General features: G+C 46.4%; 2 protein-coding genes across 2 annotated transcripts in view; both read left to right on the forward strand.

Moving 5' to 3' along the window:
- Window positions 1-14817, forward strand: part of zc3h13 (zinc finger CCCH-type containing 13) — a 45527-nt gene extending 30710 nt beyond the window's left edge. Inside the window, exons 14-20 of the mRNA XM_083633372.1 lie at window positions 1795-1991; window positions 4093-5427; window positions 5676-6473; window positions 6734-6877; window positions 7814-8014; window positions 8571-8734; window positions 14132-14817. Coding sequence (XP_083489498.1) covers window positions 1795-1991; window positions 4093-5427; window positions 5676-6473; window positions 6734-6877; window positions 7814-8014; window positions 8571-8734; window positions 14132-14332 — 3040 coding nt within the window. The 3' untranslated portion in view covers window positions 14333-14817. The remainder of the gene's footprint in view (window positions 1-1794; window positions 1992-4092; window positions 5428-5675; window positions 6474-6733; window positions 6878-7813; window positions 8015-8570; window positions 8735-14131) is intronic.
- A 2614-nt stretch (window positions 14818-17431) lies between these two features.
- On the forward strand, window positions 17432-20730 carry rpl31 (ribosomal protein L31). The gene is made up of 5 exons (XM_083633817.1): window positions 17432-17469; window positions 18033-18136; window positions 18707-18832; window positions 20450-20562; window positions 20660-20730. Exons 2-5 carry the CDS (start codon window positions 18033-18035, stop codon window positions 20689-20691), a joined length of 375 nt encoding a protein of 124 aa, XP_083489943.1. The 5' UTR covers window positions 17432-17469; the 3' UTR covers window positions 20692-20730.
- The last annotated feature ends 123 nt before the right edge of the window (window positions 20731-20853 follow it).

Below are 20853 nucleotides of genomic sequence, written 5' to 3' on the forward strand. Positions count from 1 at the left end.
GGTGCTTACGCTCTGTAAATGTCACTTTTTCGGTCACATCGCGTTTCGCTATGGTTGTAAATATAATTATGAGAACATTAAATAGATATCTAACTAACCGTCCTCTGCTTCTGAGTGCCGACAGCCCGCTATGTTTGCTGTCCGGGTGCCCCGGATGTGCTTGGGAAGATGCAGTGAGAAGCGCTTCTGTTTGGTTACAGTAGAAGAAGAGAAACCACAGAAGAAGTACATAAGCACTGTAAGCCCATCCGGGGCAGATCAGAGTTGACTCGCTCTCTGTTGTGTTGTTGTTAGCTTAGCTTTTAGCTTGGCATTATTATAGATATCTGATGTCAAGATTATGGACGTTTCAATTCCATTACCGCTCGTGTGGAATCATGCCACATATCGACAACAACAGCAGCGGGAGATGTTATGTGATGGACACCCGGACAGCAAACGGAGTGGGCTGTCGGGACTCCCAGCAGAGGATGGTTTAGTTAGATATCGATTTCATGTTCTCATAATTATATTTACAACCATAACGAACCGCGATGTGACCGAAAAAGTGACATTTACAGAGCGTAAGCACCTTGCCCCGTATGCTCTCGTTATAGCCTGTTTGAGGATGATACTACGAGCTCAAAATCTTCCGTGGGCATCCGAATGAAGCCAAACATATTTCGGTGAGTAAAACATCATATTTTAAGCTGGATATGAGGACCGGGGTGTAAAAAACCGAAATTCTCCTTTAATCGAGAAGAAAATAATCGTTTAAGACATGGTTTGAATTGTGCTGTGAGCTACACACATGATGTTTGTCAATTTAAAAGATAACTATCAAAGTCAAGAAAGTCACAGTTTGTCCTTTCAGTTTTACGCCAACTCATGGCACCATGCAAATTGGATTAAAAAAATCGTCTTTCGCTGTTCACCACCACTCATTTTTGTCGAGGCTGGTGCATAGCTGAAGCAGGAAGTAGGCGTTGATTTTGGCGCTCAATAGACGAGCTGTCCCACTTTAGTTTCAAGCTAAAGCTAGCCATGACGATTTATGTACTTGAGAATAAACATGTGCCGATTTTCTACAGTTCCACCACACATTTGAATGAATGCCGCTCATTAAAGAACAGATGATTGTGATCAAGTTTGAAAGTGTTGACATACAGAGGAGTAGGGATGTTCATTTTGAAAAATGTCCAAAATCGAAAATCGGGGGAAATTAACGATCAATGATCGATTATCGATCATATTAATAATATATATATATATATATATATATATATATATATATTTTTACAAAATGAATGCCTATGGCAGAAAATACGAAAGACAACGTGTTCTCCTCAATGAACTCTTTATTTCAATGTGTCTCCTCTCCAACACTCTGATGTCCCCGGCGCATGCCGGTGTGAATTCCCCATGTTTGAAACAGTTTTGTTGGCACAAAGGCCCGTGCCCAGCCAGAAAACTAGAGACTATATGAAGCTCCACCTCACGTTAGTCGACTGTGCAATGGAGTGGGGCGAGGAGCGAATTCCACCCAAACCTAGTCCGAAAAAAAAAAAAAAAATTAATAATAACAATAATCGATAAGAATTCCACATGATCGATTCCATTCCTTAACGATCAATTATCGATTTTCGATAACTGATGAACATCCCTACAGAGGAGTGAAGTGTCTCACCATTTCCCGATCGGAATTTTGCTTTTGAAGGTTGCGTCGCCATGCAGAAATGTATTTCAAAAGGATATGATGTTTGAGCTCAATTTTAAATACCGTTGCTTCTCTTTTCTTTTGTCTTTTCACTCTAGTCGTAAGAGGCACAGGGTAGAGAGCAGCCCCAGCCCGCGGCCCTCCTCACCCAAGCGGGCGCGCGACCTCAGCCCGGCAGACAGCGACGGCTACAACAGCGCAGACGAGAAAAGTGAGCGCCCGATTGGCCGAGGACAGGTCAAGCTCCAGCCTCAGCCCCTCCTCCCCCTTCCAGTGTGTCTGCCTCCACTTGACAGTAAGGAAATTATTTTTTAAAGGGACACACTCCTGTTTTTAATGGAAAATGCACACTACTCTCACACAGCTTTCCTAAAGGGGGAAACGCTTCAATATCAAGTTTTATTTCTCTTTGGTATAACATCCAAAGTGCCTCGTCTTTGCTTCATAAACAATCCGATATTGACTGTCCCTGCACTAATTTAGCTTGCTGTTTTGGCTTGAGTCGGTATAAAAATCATACTTTGAACATTAAATTGGGGCAACTAAGCATCCATTTTCCCCTTAGAACTGAAGTCATGTTGCATTTTTTATGCCTCCGCCAGCGATAGCCAGGCCGGAGGCATTATGGATTCGGGTTGTCCGTCCGATGTTCGTTAACGCGATATCTGAGGAACGCCTTGACGGAATTTCATCAGATTTGCGTCAAACATCCACTTGGACTCAATGATGAACTGATTAGATTTTGGTGGTCAAAGTTCAAGGTCACTGTGTGACCTCACGAACGCCATTCCCAAATTCATTAACGCGATATCTCAGGAACGCCTTGACGGAATTTCTTCCAATTTGGCTCAACCGTCGACTTGGGCGCAAGGATGAACTGATTAGATTTTGGTGATCAAAGGTCAAGGTCACTGGCCTCTCAAACGCCATTTTCAAGCTCGTTAAGGCGATAGGTCACTGATTAGATTTTGGTGGTCAAAGTTCAAGGTCACTGTGACATCACAAACGCCATTTTCAAGCTCGGTAACGCCATATCTCAGTAACACCTTGACAGAATTTCTTCACATTTGGCTCAAACGTCAAAGTCTGGACAGACATGGATGTCGACTGCTCACTTGTTGGCGGAGGCATATAATCTGCGGTGCGGTCGTTCTAGCTGTTTTAGAAAGCTATGAATATAATAATATAATTGTATCCAGGTGAATACAAATGTACCAAAGTCTAAAATAATGAAAAAACATTGCATGGATGCAACTGGGACGTTTCCTCAGTGATGTATCCTGGGGTCATAGGATGTTTCGGGTCTCGCAACATCATACACCCTCGCCCAGGTGACCCAGCCGGGGCTGGCCAAGCCCCAACTTACGTCCCAGTAGCTACCCACGGTCAGCCCTCTAGGAAGGGTCGAAGGTGGTCACGTGGTCAGGGCCACTCAATCCACTGCTCCGGAACTACTCTGCCGGGACCGGGGGGGGAAGGGCTCTGGTACGTAGAGGGACCGGGCTCTGTGGGTTGCCACCCGGCCGGGCTCCTCCCTCGCCTCACCAGGTCTAGGACCTGTGCACTGCACCAGACTCCCCCGCTCCAAACATCTCATTCCGACGTGATGGTATCTTGGTGGATACCATGCAGTACCAGTACTTGGTGGCACTGCAGACTCCACTTGCAGCTTGAATGGCCCTCCTAAAAGGCCTCTCGTGGATTGTTGGGCTTCTTCCTTACGGAAGACGCAGGCTTGGGCGCTAACCCATACTGCTCCCGCCGGGTGCCGTCCCTGTTCCGGCTGACTCTCCAGTGGTCACTAGTCTATTCCTGGTTGTCACGTAGTCTATTCCTATGAGTCACTGGCTAAGCAAGGCTAACCTATAATGAAAAAACACCGCATGGATGCAACTGGGACGTATCCCCAGTGATGTATCTACCGTAATAATTCTTTAAAGGAAAATGTACTCTGTTTTCACTGGGTATGCTGCTGGGAAATACAATTGGTAGCCCAAAGAAAGCCACAGAAAGGCATTTCTGATATCAAGTGAAAGCAAAGGAAATACAGAATTTGTTGCAGAAAATTGGCAGACTTCTCTGTACGTGTTTTGGTCATTCTTGGTCATACCTTGTTTATTTTGTGAAGTGGAGTTGCTACTATTGGCTTAAAAAAGCACTCACTGTGTGTGTGTCTGTCTCTCTGTGTGCGTGTGTGTGTGTGTCTGTCTCCCTGTGTGTGTGTGTGTGTGTGTGTGTGTGTGTGTGTGTGTGTGTGTGTGTGTGTGTGCGTGCGTGTGTTTGTGTGTGTGTGTCTCTCTGTGTGCGTGTGTGTGTGTGTGTCTGTCTCTCTGTGTGTGTGTGTGTGTGTGTGTGTGTGTGCGTGTGTGTGTGTGCGTGTGTGTCTCTCTGTGTAGGTGGGGAGAAGCATCGTCTGCTGAGTCAGGTGGTTCGGCCCCAGGAGCCCTTGCTGCGCTCTCCACCCAGACCCGTCCCATCTGACGACAAGCCCAGTCGCTGGAAGGAGGAAGAGCGCCGAGGAGGAGGAGGAGGAGGAGGAGGAGGAGGAGGAGGAGGGGGGACGGACAAGAGGGAGGCACGCAGTCGCCACGAGGACCCGGAGCCGCGGCCAGAGCGAGGCAGAGCAGGTGACCGACGAGGGGAGCAGCTCCCAGACGCCACCTTGCCCGACTCCCGTAGCCGGGGCAGGGAGCAGCGAGAGGCCAGTCCTCCTCCCCCGGCGCCGGTCGCTGCCATCGAAGAGCGCGACGCTACCGTGCCTCAGTCCCATGAGGAGGCCAAGAAGAAGACCAAGTCCCAGCGGAAGGGCCTGAAGAAGGGACGCAAGGAGGAGGAGAGTGTAGTTGTGAGCAGCCTGGCTGGAGCAGGGGACCGTTTCAACCCCGAACCCCCAGCCGCTGGTCCCGTTGATGTGCCGCCGCCGCCGCCGCCGCCCCCGCCCTTGCAGTCCCCCCGGAAAGGAGCCAAGAAGAAGACGCTGGAGCGGAAGAGGAAGCGCTCCCGCGAAGGCGAGTCAGATGTGTCCGAGGAGGATTTGTCTGCCCATCAACCCCCCGGTAAGAGGAAGCGCGGTCCCCGGACGCCCCCGCCCTCGATGAGGCCTGACCACCGCCCTGCCGCAGGCATCGTGGAGCCCCCGCCGCTGCCGCTGCCGCTGCCCAAGTTGGACGCCAATTTCAGCGACTGGTCGGACGAGGAAGTCCTGGAACGAGGCGGAGAAGAGACAACGGCACCGCCGCCACCCGCCCCTGCCGAGAGGATTCCAGCGGAGCCCCTTAGGAGAGGAGGCGGCCCCAGGGGGGGCAGGGACCGGGAGAGGGGCAACCCGCCTCTCATCGCCCCTCTGCTGCCCCAGGATCCTCCCATGCTGCTCCAGACTCTGCCCCCACAGCCCCTCATGTCCCAGCCCCTGCTCATGGCCCGCAAGCCTCCCCCGGAGCAGACGCGCAGCAGCAGCATGGGAAGCAACCAGAGCCGCACCTCGTCCAGGCGCCTGCGCTCGCCCTCCAACGAGTCGGCCCACCGAGAAGACCCCCAGGGGCCGCGGGCCCGCCGAGGCAGGATGCAGGGCGCCAACTCCCGCGACAGGGACCGCGAGAGAGAGAGAGAACGAGAGAGGGAAAGGGAGCGAGAGAGAGAGAGGCCGGTGGTGACGGAGCTTCCGGGGGCGGAGAGGAAGTCTCGTATTGACCAGCTGAAGAGAGGCGAGCCCAGTCGCAGCACCTCATCAGGTAAGACACACATCACACGCGCACACACACACACGCCATGACACTGAAATGCTGTCTTGTCATAAAGAATCTATAAACATAGGAAATCAGGAACAACTTCAAATTCACTCATGAAGTTCCAAATAAGAGTCTGATAGAGCCTTTCCGCTACATTTTTGTGACCGTGTCAAAAAACAGATACATTGTAGACGTAATGCATTGAATGGGAGGACTAAAGCAATGTCCCTCCCTGTCTCCCTGTCCTGCAGACCGACAGGACTCACGCAGCCACAGCTCCAGACGCAGCTCCCCTGACTCGGAGAGGCCGGCCAGGTCGCAGTCTCGCGCCGGCTCCTACGACAGTCGAGAGCGGGAGCAGTTTGGGGACAGGAAGGACCTCAGGCCCCAGCCGCCACCACAGCAGTCACCGCTCCTCCAGCAGCCCCCCCAGCAGCCCAGAGACTGGGAGCCCGAGCCCAGGGAGTGGCCCGGCCGTGGACGCGAGCCCCTGCTGATGCGCCCCGGCCGCGAACCTCTCCTGCGGGACCGGGACCCTCTCCTCCTGCGGGACCGGGACCCCCTCCTGCGGGACCGGGACCCCCTCCTGCGGGACCGGGACCCCCTCCTGAGGGAGCGGGACCCCCTCCTGCGGGAGCGGGACCCCCTCCTGCGGGAGCGGGACCCCCTCCTGAGGGAGCGGGACCCCCTCCTGAGGGAGCGGGACATGAGGGACAGGGAACGCATGCTCCCCGAAGGGCTCATCCAGCAGCACGAACAAGAGCGAGAGAGGGAGCGAGGGAGGGAGCGAGACGTCCGAGGCGACCGGGAGAGGGAGAGGATGCTGATGATGGACCTGCCGCCCCACCCGGACCCCAGGGCCCCGGGCCGAGGCGACCCGAGGGGAGACATGAGGGGAGACCCGCGAGGGGACATGATGATGAGGCAGGACAGGGGCGGCGACTACGAGCCCCTGCTGCCCAGGGAAGCCTTTGGCCCGGAGGCCGAGAAACCCAGCAACAGTCACCACCTCGTGGGCGAGCAGCCGGAGAAGACCGACAGCATGGATGGTAAGAAGATGGAAGCGCATAGGCCCACTTCACAGCAACCAGTTTTGAGGTGGTAGTAACGCAGGAAGTAACCAGTTAATGATGGTTCCATTCCATTTAGGTGTTCCAGTGGCAGGGCCCTCGTTACTGTTATTGGTTACACCCGCTGTACTCCCTGCTTTGCCACCTCAAAGCGGTTGCTGTGAAAAGGGCCCATTGTTCTGATTCCATTAATATGCTCGTGCAATTAATTTCAAGGCATTTGTGTTGTGTGGTCACAGGAGAGGAGGATGGGAAGGATGATGATGGCCAGTCCGTGGCATCTGGTGGAGAGGAGTATGAGCCAATCAGTGATGACGAGCTGGATGAGATCCTGGCTGACAGCCAGAAGAAGGAGGATCAGCAGGACGATGAGAAGATTACAGGTACAAACATTAACTTTAGGGAAGGTCTCATGTAGGGATGCAGCGGTTTCCGGTTTAAAGGTATACCACGGTTTCAAAAAGTCAAGGTATCAAAACCACTAAGATTTGCTGTCATACCTTCCCCACGGTATCACCTGTTTCCCCCTGAGAGAGAAAGTGCCCAGACAGAGTGCAGTTACGTGGCCCCTCCCCCCGGCTGCCCAGTCTCAGCAATCAGTGTAGCTGAGCCTGTGATCGTCAAGAAGTCATCAAGATAAGCATTTATTTGATATTATGTGTTTTAGTTTTACATAAATTAATTAGATGAAATAAATAAAATAAAATATATTTTGTTCAATGGCACACAAAAAAAGTATTTTTGTTGTTGCCAGATTTCACAATAACACATAAAGGTCCGTGATACCGTGAAACCGTGGTATTTTTGTCCAAGGTTATCATACCGTCAAAAACTCATACCGCTGCATCTCTAGTCTCATGTCAATGAATAGAGAATTGAAAGAAAAAAATACTTTGGAAATACAGAGACTTCATTAAGTCCATCTCCAACATTTCCCACCCCTGTTGCTCTAATATCATAAATTTAAAATCTCTGTGAAAACTAAGCCCATTTTTCCTCTGTGTTCATCTCTCTCTTATTGGGGGAATTATCTTGTTTACTTCTGGATGACATATTATTCCAAACACTACGTTAACACGAAGGAAAAATGTTGCTCCCTGAAATTCAGCAGATGGTTCTATCATCAACCATTTTGTGAACTAAGAGCTTAAATTGGCTCTTAGCTTTATAATAAGATCCTGTAATGTGCTTCACTTTCATGCCAGCAATCGTTTTGTAAGAGTAGGCATCATTTTCCCCAGATATCTTGTTTTGGTAGGAAACTCTTCAATTGTTCTTTCAAACATTGAACCTCCATTTAACACACCGTGTGTCGGCAGGTCCTCTGGATGTGATTGACGTGGACTGGTCCAGCCTGATGCCCAAACAGAAGCAGGAGCCCCGGGCGGCGGGGGCAGCGTTGCTCCGGTTCACCCCAGGTGCCGTGCTCCTCAGGGCGGGCGTCTCCAAGCGCCTGGCCGGGCCTGAGCTGATGGAGCAGGTCAAAGAGGTGTGCAAGGCTGAGCTGGATGACCCCAAAGGTGAGAGTTCTGCCTCTCTCAAACAATATTGGATTTTAGTTTATTTACTTATTGCTATAGCATTTTCAAACTGAGGTTTTTACAAGTGAAATGCCCTTTTTAGAATATTAAAAGACTGTATTTTTACATCTCCACATCTTTTATGCTTCTGTACGTTTGAATTTCAGACAAATTGTTCTGCTTTGGGTTGCACAGTGGTGTTACATCATGTACTGTGATTTTAGTTTCCACAGTTAATAATCATGGAATATTGGCATATTAATTAACAGCAATACTGAAAGATTTCATTTCTTTCTGAATGGCCGCTTTAATTTGAAAGTAGTCGAAATGTCAATAAAAGATGCCAAAAGTGCTGTCGCTTGGTTTTGTTGTTCCAATCGAGAAAATAATCCTGATCACAGGATCTAGCAAAAATAACTGGGATTGTCATTTTAGCCATAATAACACAAAAGCACACAATTCTGTGCTCCTAGCATTTTGTGTCTGTGTGAACCTCGACACACACTTTGTGTGTGATGATCAGTGTGAAGCTCACTGTCCCCCTCTGTCCTGCCAGATGCTGACAAGCTGTTTGAGCACGACCTGGGAGCGCTGAACATGGCGGCCCTGAACAGGCGCGTGGAGCGAGCGGGGCTGCTGAGCAACCTGGGGCCCTGCTGCAAGGCCCTGTGCGCCCGCAGGGACTTCGCCATCCGCCGGCAGCTGCTCAAGAACGACAAGGTGGCTGTCATCCCATCAGCCCTGGCTTAAACAATAGACCTGAGCGAATTCATCATATCAGCCCTTAAACAATAGACCTGAGCGAATTCAGAGCCACTTGAAAATAATTAAGTTTTCACCAGATTAGAAGCCTGCTGCTGACGTTAACTTTTTGTGTCTATTAAATAGAGTTGATGCGCGGAATGTGTCTAGGCGTGGGGATATACTTGCTTTTAACTAGAGTGCAACGGATCGCAAAACTCGTGGTTCGGATCGGATCATGGTTTTGAGTCACGGATCGGATCAGAAAAAAAAAGTCTGTTGAAAAATGTGCTACTTTGGCCCTTTGCTTTTTCAATCTTTATTAAAACATCACTCAAATATACAAACTGCAGAGGTGTGCTCAGCAAGAATATGAATTTAAATGAACAATAATTATTTACAAAAAAAACGGATGGGCTAAATAAACCTCTGTCTTTAGTCACCACTGTAGTAGTGATAGTCTTACTCAATGTCCAGCACACAGCACTATCTGATTGGTTACAGGTCACGCCTATCAACACTGTAAACATTTATTTCAACGGAAACGGTGGTACGTTGAAACAAACGGCAAGGAAACATGACGTTCAACGCAGAAACCGTGGCAAAAATGATAAACAACCATTTTCAGAATGAACACACCCCAGTGCCACAGACACAGCTGCCTGGAGCTGCTCCGAGCGGAGATGTGTGTCAAAGGGAAGGCAACGTAGCGCCGTCAATTGAAATGAACATCACAATCTTCTTGTGATCTATTCAATGTAGTCTCGCTTGCCAGACTCTCTCCACTAGGGCTGGGTATTGGCAAGGATCTCACGATACGATACGTATCACGATACTTGGGTCACGATACGATTGTATCACGATATATTGCGATGCAATACATATTGCAATATATTGTGATATTCTACAGAATTTACTCAAAATTAAATAATAGAGCTAAAGATACAACACACTGTGTACCACCCAGGTAGTGTAATAATATGTACATCACTTTATACTGATAAGTTAGTGAACAAATTTAGTCAAAACTACTGAGTGTTGAGTGTTACTGAACGCATCGATATGGGAAATATCGATACGGTATCGATTAGGGGTGGGAATCACCAGATGCAGAGGCCTGGCATGGCATGGACTGCAATTTTTTTTTTTTTTTTTTTTTTTGCGATACTTGGCGTCCAAGTATCGATACAGTATCGGGAAATAAAATATCGCGATATATTGCCGTATCGATTATATTGCCCAGTCCTACTCTCCACGCTTCGTTTAGCGCTGTGCCAGCACAGGAGAGAGTCTGGCTCAACTCACTCTCACTCTGGTATAGCAAAAAATATGCTCCGTTATCTTTACAACCATCCACCGAAAGTACCAAGCAGGCCTGCTGTATTGCGCGATTTTCAGCATGTAGGTTGCTAGCTTGCTAGCTAGGGTTGTTGTTTCACAGCGGCGGAGGCATTTGAGAGCGGTAACACGCAGGGAGCGGAAAGGGATTTCCCTTGCGCTCCGACTGAATTGGTCTCAGCCAGTGGCAGAGCTTATACCTGCTTCCATTGAGTCAGACTCATTTCAGTGAAAATGCCCAAAGTCACAGCCTAGGGGGATTTCACTCAAGGGAGGCGAAAGCGACGGCTTTTAAATCGTTATATCAGTCGCTCTTTCATTTCCTCCCCTTCCCTAATGTAACGCAGTCATTAAAACACAGCATGCATCTTGGCTGTATCTTTTCACTGCGACTCTGCATCGGGCTGCAGGGAATTCGTACTTTATAAAGTTACAGCAGCAGTAAAACTGCATTTCACACCGATGGTTAAACTTTGCAATGAATCTGCAGTTCACATGCGTGCCGAACCATGGAAGCAGATCCGTACACATCATGGATCAACAGTGGTCCGGTGCAACACTACTTTGAACTATGCGTTTGTGTGCGCATGGTGGCTGCCTCGCGGCGTATCCTGCATCCGTTTGGAGCGTGCACGAGCGTGCACGTAGCGCTAATTTGGATAGGATGTGTGCACGACCGATGCTCTTAACAGGGACGCAGGATTCGCACGTGAATGCATAGCCAACAGCAAGTATACTGTAGACCAGGGGCCGGTTGCACCAACTGGTCTTAACTATGCCTGGTCGTAACTCCTACGTCGGTCTTAGTTAAGACCATGGACTTACGCCTGTTGCACCAACACGGCTTATGTCTGGTCTTAACTATGCTGGTCGTAGCAATGCGCGTCCATGTGAATTGCCAGGGAATGCACCCTGATTGGATGATGTTGCAAAAAATGTGCCTCGCGACCTGCTTGGAGCACTGTGCCACTACGCTCTCTCAGCCACTACTGTAAAACACCCTCCCTCACTCCGGGGGAAAAATGGCGGCGATTGAGCCAGAAAGACAGTCTGAATGAAATTGAATGTAACGTTCCCAATTCTATGTATTAAATTCTAAAAAACTAACGGCAACATTTTGGAAGGCTAAGCCACACAACTAGTTACTAGTTATAATCTAACGTCGTGCTTTCAAAGACGGCGAACTGGCGGTGTTACGACGATGACGGTCAAAAAGGTCTCCGCGGAGATCTCTGTTACAGGCAGGCTCTACGCCTCCTCCTGACCAGGCGTAGGAGTTACGCCTGGTCGTAGTGAAAATAAGGCTTAAGCCGTCTTGGTGCAACCGGCGTAGCTGTTAGGTCGTAAAGTTACGACCAACTTAGCTGAAGACCAGTGTAAGACCAGTTGGTACAACCGGCCCCAGGGCTATTCAACTAAATTGTTCAGGGGGCCACATTGTCAGAAACCTAAGGGACCGGGGGCCGGACCGTTCCCCGAGCCATTATATGTACACTTGACACAATGCACCACCACATTTTTGCAGCCACGCTGGAATTATTATTAAGTAGGGGTTGCTGTAAGGAATGGAATCTCCATTATATGTACACTTGACACAATGTGCCACCACATTTTCGCAGCTGCGCTGTCCTTGCGGGCAGCGTCGAAGAAAATTTTATGTTTTTTGGACTTTTATCCATATTTAGAAGAATATTTAATTTTAAATTAACATTAGGATTATACTGTTGTGATGTCATTATTCAGTATCTTCTCCTTTTTATGCCTCCGCCGGCGTTAGCCAGGCATTATGGATCCGGGTTGTCCGTACGTACGTCCGTCCGTCCGTCCGATGTTTGATAACGCGATATCTGAGGAACGCCTTGACGGAATTTCATCAAATTTGCCTCAAACATCGACTTAGACTCAAGGATGATCTGATTAGATTTTGGTGGTCAAAGGTCAAGGTCACTGTGACCTCTCGAACGCCATTTTCAAGCTTGTTAACGTGATATCTCAGGAATGCCTTGACAGAATTGAATCAAACTTGTCTCAAACATCGACTTGGACTCAAGGATGAACTGATTAGATTTTGCTGGTCAAAGGTCAAGGTCACTGACCTCTCAAACGCCATTTTCCAGCTTGTTAACGCCATATCTCACGAATGCCTTGACGGAATTTCATCTAATTTGCCTCAAACATGGCCTTAGACTCAAGGATAATCTGATTATATTTTGGTGGTCAAAGGTCAAGGTGAGCTCTCGAACGCCATTTTCAAGCTTGTTAACGCGATATCTCAGGAATGCCTTGACGGAATTTAATCAAACTTGTCTCAAACATCGACTTGGACTCAAGGATGAACTGATTACATTTTGGTGGTCAAAGTTCAAGGTCACTGTGACCTCTCACACACCCAATTTCCAAGCTCTGTAACGCAACATCACAGGAGCGCCTTGACGGAATTTCTTCCAATTTGCCTCAAATGGCGATTTGGACTCCAGAATGAACTAATGGTGGAGGCATAAGTCCACGTTGCGGTCGTTCTAGTCTATTATTAGTATTAGTATTAGTATTAAATACTGAGTATCTCATGAAAAACTATTAATATTGCATCTTTTGTGTTTAGCTCCGTCTCACAGCATTGTGACATTGTAGTGCAGCAAGAAAGGAAAACTACTGTAAACATTTGAACCATATTTCTTGTTTAGAACCTATAGCTAGCAACATCATCACACATCTCCTGAAACACCATTTATAATGCATCTTTCTTGATTAGCTACATCACATCGCCATCTCCTGAAAAACATTAATATTGCACCTTTCTTGTGGCTACATCACAGCATCTACTGAAAAACATTTACAGTGGATCTGACTTGTTTAGTTCACTTTAGATTCACATCATGTACATGTATTAGCAAACACAACAGGAAGTAAGCTAGGGGCAAATTGGAGTGTTTATGTTGTCAAGTTAAAACCGTCTATATGTAGCAACCATTTTATAAAAGCAATAAGCCCCATGAGGCTGTGGCGTGCCGTAAACACCTCTAAGCTGTTGTAAAGTCTATGTAAACCACGGCCTCTTGGGGCTTATTGCTTAATTTGAAACCTAGCTCATTTCCTGTCAGCTATTGTATTTAGCAAACACTGCAACAGGAAGTAAGCTAGGGGCAAATTAGAATGTTTGTTTTGTCAAGTTGAAACCAGAGGGAGATTTTCTGGGTTATCGGCAAATGGCCTAGCCTCAACCTCCCCCCGCCTCCTTATAACCTACACCATACAAGGATGTAAAGAAAATTACTTTTTTAATTAGTCTTAAGTTCATAGCTCACAGTAAAATAAATAAATAAACATACAGAATGTACAAAAGATGTGATCAAAAGTCAACATGTAAAACGACAACTTGAAAGACTCATGGTGTTGGCTGCTGTGCCTAGCGGTTAGAGACGGGAAGGTCTCGCACCAAGAGGACTGGAATTTGGACGCGTATGTCTTCTTCTTGAGCGAGCGCAGCACGGCACGTCAGGCAGGGTTCGTTTGGTTGGGTTGCCAGGTACCACGACACACATCCTACAGTCTGGACATATTACGGAAACTGTGAAACACCCTTTTGGGTTGTATCACTATGAAATTGGGAGATTAGCAGGAGAAAGGACCAATCGGGAGCTCAGTGGGAGAAAGGGTTAAAAATAGGGAGACACTCGTGCAAATCGAGAGTGTTGCCAGGTATGACCCAGAGCAATCAAGGGGAGTGGCGCCAGAGGAGGTCCAAAATGCTTGACTCAGTAGCCAATGAAATAGCCAGGAAGGGGGCTACGTTTGAATGCATAAAGTAAAGCTGATAATATACAATTTGATTCTTAAAACGTCTGACCCTTTCAAAGTACATCGCAAACGGTCCATTTTGCTGCGACTCGACAGCGCTGCTTAATCCAGCACCTTACTTTGGGGGGGAACTTTTGTGAGTTTAAAATGTGGTCCATTGGAGTGAACGGAGACGTCGCGACTCTTCTATTATAATGGCGCTGGTATGACCCTAACCCTCTTACCCCTTCTCTCCTCCAGGGCCTGATCAAGCAGATGTACCCCACCACCCCTGTGGTGGACAGCGAGCTGCTGCAGATGAGCATGCGTCTGTTCCGCAGGGCCGTGGCCCAGGAGAGGCCCCACAGCGGCTCGGGGGCGGCGGGGGCGGCGGCCCGCGTAGCCACGCCCCCCAGCAGTAGTAAGCCCGGCACAGCACAGCCTGAGGTGTGCGTGTCTTGAGAGGAAATGGGCTTAGTAAGTCAAAACGCATGAAAGTGAAAGCTAAGCCTTTATTTTATTTTTTTGCCCCTAACACCCCCGACTCTGTCTCCTTTCCCCTTACATAGCATTTTTTTTTATCATCGAGGGGGGGGCGGGGAACAAAACCGAGCAAAATTATGAATCTTTCCCAGTCATGCTTAACATTTTTTTGGATGATTGATCAGCAAATGCTGTGCCATAGACGACTGGACATGCTAGCCTATGGGAGGTGTGTGTAGAAGCCCTGTACGTTGAACTAAATGAAACGTGTACAGGAGAGACCTATAAAACACACCCTGAAATGACTCGTGTTTGTTGTGCAATTGCATATTTTAGAGCAGCTTTTAAATTGTCAGCTCCCCTTACTTCAACTCTCCAAGTTACAATGTTTTGTTAAAATGTTTTTGTTTTTCGGTGTTGTGCATTGGTTGCTAAAACTGTGCATTAAAATGGTTAGATGTTGATTTTTGTAACGGGTCTTTTGCTTCATGTGACTACTGTTCAGCATTCAGATAATGCCACACTCGATGTCTTTATTGCTATTTGTGTTTACACATTCCCAAGAACATATCTACAGACCAAATCTACAGCCTTTTGTCACAGTGAAGTTACTGATCAACAGCACTGAAATCCTGCAGGAACTTGAATGAATGTTTCCCCATGAACAAGCACCGCCAAACTATTGCTTCCTTTAATGTCAATTTGTTACACATCTGTGGAAGCATTCTTGAGCACTGCGCTTTGCTTGAATGTTGTACTCGTTTTGAACACTTTGGCAATGTCTCACTGAAATGAACTGAACTGAAACACGCGCACAGCACACTAGAGACTGCACCTCCAAACAGGAGCCAAACCATTCCAAAAGAAATGTGCAAATAGGAAAGACGGCAGACTGCTTAGATAACGAGACTGAAAACCGTATTAGCTTGAACTTCACATCTCTCCGATGCGTGTCCTCAGTAGCTTGAACGTCGCGTCTCGACGATGTGCGTCGTCAGTACGTCACACGTTAAAGACTTTTGCAGGTGGAGGAGGAGCCTGAACCTCTCTGGGATTTGGTCGCAACAAAGCAATCGGCTCTACAAGTGACACTTTGTAAGAGCAGGTTTTGCATGTGGAGTTTGCTGGAACACAGACTTACTTCAGTATCCTACTGCACACTCTAATGTACAGAATTAGGATGGAAAGCGGAGGTAATCTGCAAGAGACAGAGTCAAAGCCGCCCGCCGCTGTCCATGCATCTGACTCGAATGACATTGCAGACATTAGGATATTGGGCTTTGGTGTTACGGCCCACGGTCTTAAAGGAACACTCCGCCCATTTTCAACCAGCTTTGTACCATTAGAACATCAGTAGTATATCAGAAAACTAAACGTTTTTGAAGTCTGTCATTTAATTTGACAGTTATTGAGTGTTAAAGTGTGGACCAGTGACATCACTGGTCCGCACTAACTCAAATTAATAACTCATTAACTCAAATCAACTCTCAATAACTGTCAAACTATTCATCATTCATCTAGTTTGACAGTTATTGAGAGTTGATTTGAGTTAATGAGTTATTAATTTGAGTTAGTGTGGACCAGTGATGTCACTGGTCCACACTTTAACACTCAATAACTGTCAAATTAAATGACAGACTTCAAAACCGTTTACAGTTTTCTGATATACTACTGATGTTCTAATGATACGAAGCTGGTTGAAAATGGGCGGAGTGTTCCTTTAACTTCGACCACAGACCTATATATGGTCTCAGCCTGGAGTGTAAATGTGTTTTGTTTTTCTTAAATTCAAGCTGCATTTTGGGACGTGAGAGGAATGAACTCCGGTGCTACACCCTATTTTTATTTTTATTTTACTGTGAAATATTTGCAGAATGACATTTATAGATTGTTACGAAACTTTACCATATAAGGACAATTGTGGGGGGGAGGGGGGGCTGGCTAAGGGAATTCAAATACAATGCTGATTTGTCCTCATCAAGCTTGTTGGATCATCATTATACCTACAAGCAACAACTTGATGTGATATTCTGATTTTGATGGTAAGTTTTCCCTTGACTTTGACATTGACTGCCTTTATGATTGACTTTAGCATTGCCGCCTTGGTAAATGAGTCTTTCATTACTAAGGGAGAAGATCTGAGCAAAAGTGGTAAGTCTAGGAAATAATGCAACGATTGTAAACATTTCATTTTTGTTTTTCTAAACTTTGGTATCTTAATCTCTATATTATGAAGAGGCCACTTCAAAATTGTATGGATTTATATGAAAGTGGCCGCTTTTGGGGATTGTTTTCCTGGTTTAATGTAACGTTAAGTGGTATTTGATTGACTCAAAAAAATATCATTTTGGCCATTAGGCCTATGTTACATTTACAGTTACTAAAAAACATAGCCTACAGTTTACATAATTTTGGATTTTAACAACACACCAGTGAAGGAAAATGACATGATTATGAGGAGAGAAAGGGGACGCCCCAAGTATCTGGAGTACAGGGAGCGACCCCCCCCCCCCCTCTCCAAGGGTCCTTGAGGGTTTTCTAGGGGGGTCTCCAGCAAAGGGGAATAATTTATTTCACTAATTCCATCCATAAGTAACACAATGACAGAATGCATAACTACTTTTAGTTATGAGTTTCATACACTAATAAAACCTCTAAAAGCAAAAAAAAATATCTTATATGGGGGACCCTGGGACAAAACCTCGGGGGGGGGGGGGTCCGTCCGTGGTCTAATTTGTGTCCGTTTAGGAGTGAAACGTTTGAGAACCACAGACCTAGATTATATCTGTACCAAACGATTATTCAATTTTGGCATAAGAGTTCTTTCAAACTCGAATTTATTAGATGTTTCTCGTGTCTCAGTCTTCAAGACTGAGATATTAACATAAGGGTGAGTCTTGTCTGCAACTGGTTCAGAACAGTGGTGAGCCAAGCAAGCCCAACAAAAACAAAAATTGTCCGACCGTGCTACAGTTTCACCACTTTAGGAACCATGGAACCATCAGAAGTCAATTTGTTCTTGGCGGACATAATATAACAACGGACTGGTATCCTTTACCCACAATTCTTAGCAGCAAATTATTCCTTTCCAACTTCCGCTTCATCCGCAAGCAGAAGTGAGTGTTTTTCTGGATAATATATTTTCTCAATCTAACACCATCCTGCCGTATTAATGAAGTAAATGAGTACATATTTCGCATAGATACAAACATCAGCGTTGTATAATCTCTCGTATTGAGTTTTTGAAGTGGTTCAATGTTTCCAAAGGTTACTAAAATCAGCGAGCACTAACGGGCAGATTTACACAGCCCTGAACGACTCCAGACAGCAGACCACGTCATAGTTTTGTGCTCATTAAGAAATATACTCTAATTACGTTGTGGTATTGTTTTTGAGAGGTGTTAACATTGGTCTAACGTTGCTTTGCCGAGTGCATTGTTGTGTTAGCTAACGCTAGTAGTAGCCGACAGGTTAGCAACACCGGTTCTAGCTAGGTATTGCTACGTTACTTTGTGAAGTGTCAGTGCAATACGCCTTGTTTTCTGTTTAATAATAATAATAATGAATTGAGAAACTAATGTGCTAACGTTAGCTTTCTCCAGTCGGTGTTTGCAGCGGTTTTTCACACATCGGCATCAGTCTCTGTACTCGTCAGTAAACGTTATTTACGTGTTTTTAGATGGCTCCAACTAAGAAAGGAGAGAAAAAGAAGGGTCGCTCAGCCATCAACGAGGTGGTGACCAGAGAGTACACCATCAACGTCCACAAGCGCATCCATGGAGTGTGAGTACTGCATGTATTACACTAAGAAAGACGACGCTGTGGAAAGTCTAGTTAAGCTGCCTGACCAGTCTTAACACACAACTCTGTTCTCATGTCAAGTGTCCATAAACTGCTACTCCCCTATTGGAGACAAAACTCTGATATCGCAGACAAAACTCATACCACGCAACATAAGATACTAGTAGTAACTTACTGCTTGTTAATGACAAACAGAAGTGCACACTACATTGCTTTTTGGGTAATTATTGTAATTTGAGTTTGTTTCCTTAGTTTAAGTATACCACATCCTTCACGCTGATTGAATGGTGTTTGTTCTTTGAAACATAAATATTCTTGGAGTCTTACATTTGACTTGTCACCACTGGTGAACACAATGTCAAGAGTGACTGGCGAGGGAGAGAGGAAAAAAGGAAACAAACGAAGCTTTCACAGTAATTTAGAAAAACATTTCGGCATGATATGGATAAAATGCTGCATTTTTTTGGATATGCCACTTGTGATGTGACTTGCACTAACAATTATTTAACTCACTGACCCTGATGCATGAACTGTGCTGTGGGCTTCTTGCAGGGGTTTCAAGAGGAGAGCCCCACGCGCCATCAATGAGATCCGCAAGTTCGCCGTGAAAGAGATGGGAACCCCTGACGTCCGCATCGACACTCGCCTCAACAAGGCAGTGTGGAGCAAGGGTGTCAGGTGAGATCAGCTGCTAAACACGATCTTTGTAGAAGTACGAGGTCGACACCACGATGAAAAGCTTTCTGTCGGCTCAAGCCTGAGGATTATGCTGGAAGTTCATGTCAGGGGCAGACTGCTCAACACATGTTGAATGCTCGTTGCATGCTGTGCTGTGATTGATGGATGAACACTAAAGGCCTAAACATGGTCGTCCGTCCGCCTTGAATTGGAGCCGTCTCGCCGTCTGGCGGCGCCAGCGAGCCTTACATGCTCGGACGCCACTACACCCTCCCTCCTCCCACCCCCTCCTCCTGTGGAAGCTCCGTGTGAAAATGGCGGAGATTGTGTGCCAGGCAGTCTGAATGAAATTGAATGTAACGTTCCCAATTCTATGTATTAAATTCTAAAAAACGACCCTCAACATTTGGGAAGGCTAAGCCACACAACTAGTTTGTTATAATCTAACATCATGCTTTGAAAGGCGACTTTACGACGAAGAGCCAAGGCAATGGCCAATCACAACTCTCCTGCAGCTGACGTCACGCACGTATCGTCCCCGTGAAGTCACATTTTCGAGCAGCCCCCGTCAGCCGACGGCGGCCCCTCCCCGTAGGACGGCGCTCCACCCGCCGTCATACGGGGAGGGCGGGGCGAGGCTCTGACGGACGACCATGTTTAGGCCTTTAGGATGACTGAAAGATGCATGATTCAGCAACACATACTGTTTGCTATCTGTGCGAATAATTAGCTTCCTTGAGGTGTCGTTTCCGATCCATTTGCTCCACATAGTATTCTCTCCAGTGTGAAGCGCTTGTGAATGCCCAAGACAGTTAATGTCAACCTGAAATACATGTGCTCTATATAACGATTGACTCGTAATAGATGCATATCCACACGTAATAAAACATAATAAAAATATAAACGCAACATCCAAGATTTTACTTACAGTTCAGATGAGAAAATCATTTGGGAGACATACTCACTAACAAGGATGTACTGTAAACAAAGTTGTACGCACGATTTCAGAGAAATAAGCTTTTTGTGGGAAATGAATGGGATATTTTATTAACCTAGGACAGGCCTGGAATTAAGTCATTTTTGCAGGAAGGCCACTTTAACCTTTGATAAATACACATTTTGGGGGCGTCACGGCCAAAATTTACGGCACCAGGCCAAAACCAATGTGTATGTAAGATGGCTTAGACTGCAAAGTTAGTTTAGTTACATGTCCAGTAACACATGACAACGTAAGTGTAACCCAGGTTCTTTCTTTAGCTACAAATTACAGATTCTTAGATTATGTAACTAAGGCCGAACTGTGTACAGCTGGTAACTCTGTTTTGTTTATGTAACTCAGACTGATCCGAGTACAGCTGGTAACTGTCTGTTTTGTTTCTGTAACTCGGACTGATCTGAGCACAGCTGGGAACTGTTTTGTTTCTGTAACTCAGACTGATCGGAGTACAGCTGGTAACTCGTTTTGTTTCTGTAACTCAGACTGATGTGAGTACAGCTGGTAACTGTCTGTTTTGTTTCTGTAACTCAGACTGATCTGAGTACAGCTGGTAACTGTCGTTTTGTTTCTGTAACTCAGACTGATCTGAGTACAGCTGGTAACTGTTGTTTGCTGTGCAGGAACGTGCCAAATAGGATCCGTGTGCGCTTGTCCAGGAAGCGTAACGAGGATGAGGATTCCCCTAACAAACTGTACACCCTGGTCACGTATGTTCCTGTCACGACATGTAAAGGTGAATATACAGCAGCAGACGTTTTACCAACACTACCAACTATTACTGAACCAATCGAGATTTGATTCAACATTATTTTTTCCTCTTTCTCCAACAGGACTACAGACCGTCAATGTGGATGAAAACTAAGTTTGTCTCCTGTGCAAGTGGAATAAATGTTTAAAAGGAGCTCTTGCCTCATGTCTTTATTTCTCACAGTTTTTGTACCCAACTGAAGATTTAATTGGTGATGTTTCTTAGATTCAGGATTATCGTTATATAGTCAGTGTGTATAATGTAAATGTTGTTAGG

This window comes from Poromitra crassiceps (genome assembly GCF_964638095.1).
Source record: "Poromitra crassiceps genome assembly, chromosome: 3".
Lineage (NCBI taxonomy): Eukaryota > Metazoa > Chordata > Actinopteri > Beryciformes > Melamphaidae > Poromitra > Poromitra crassiceps.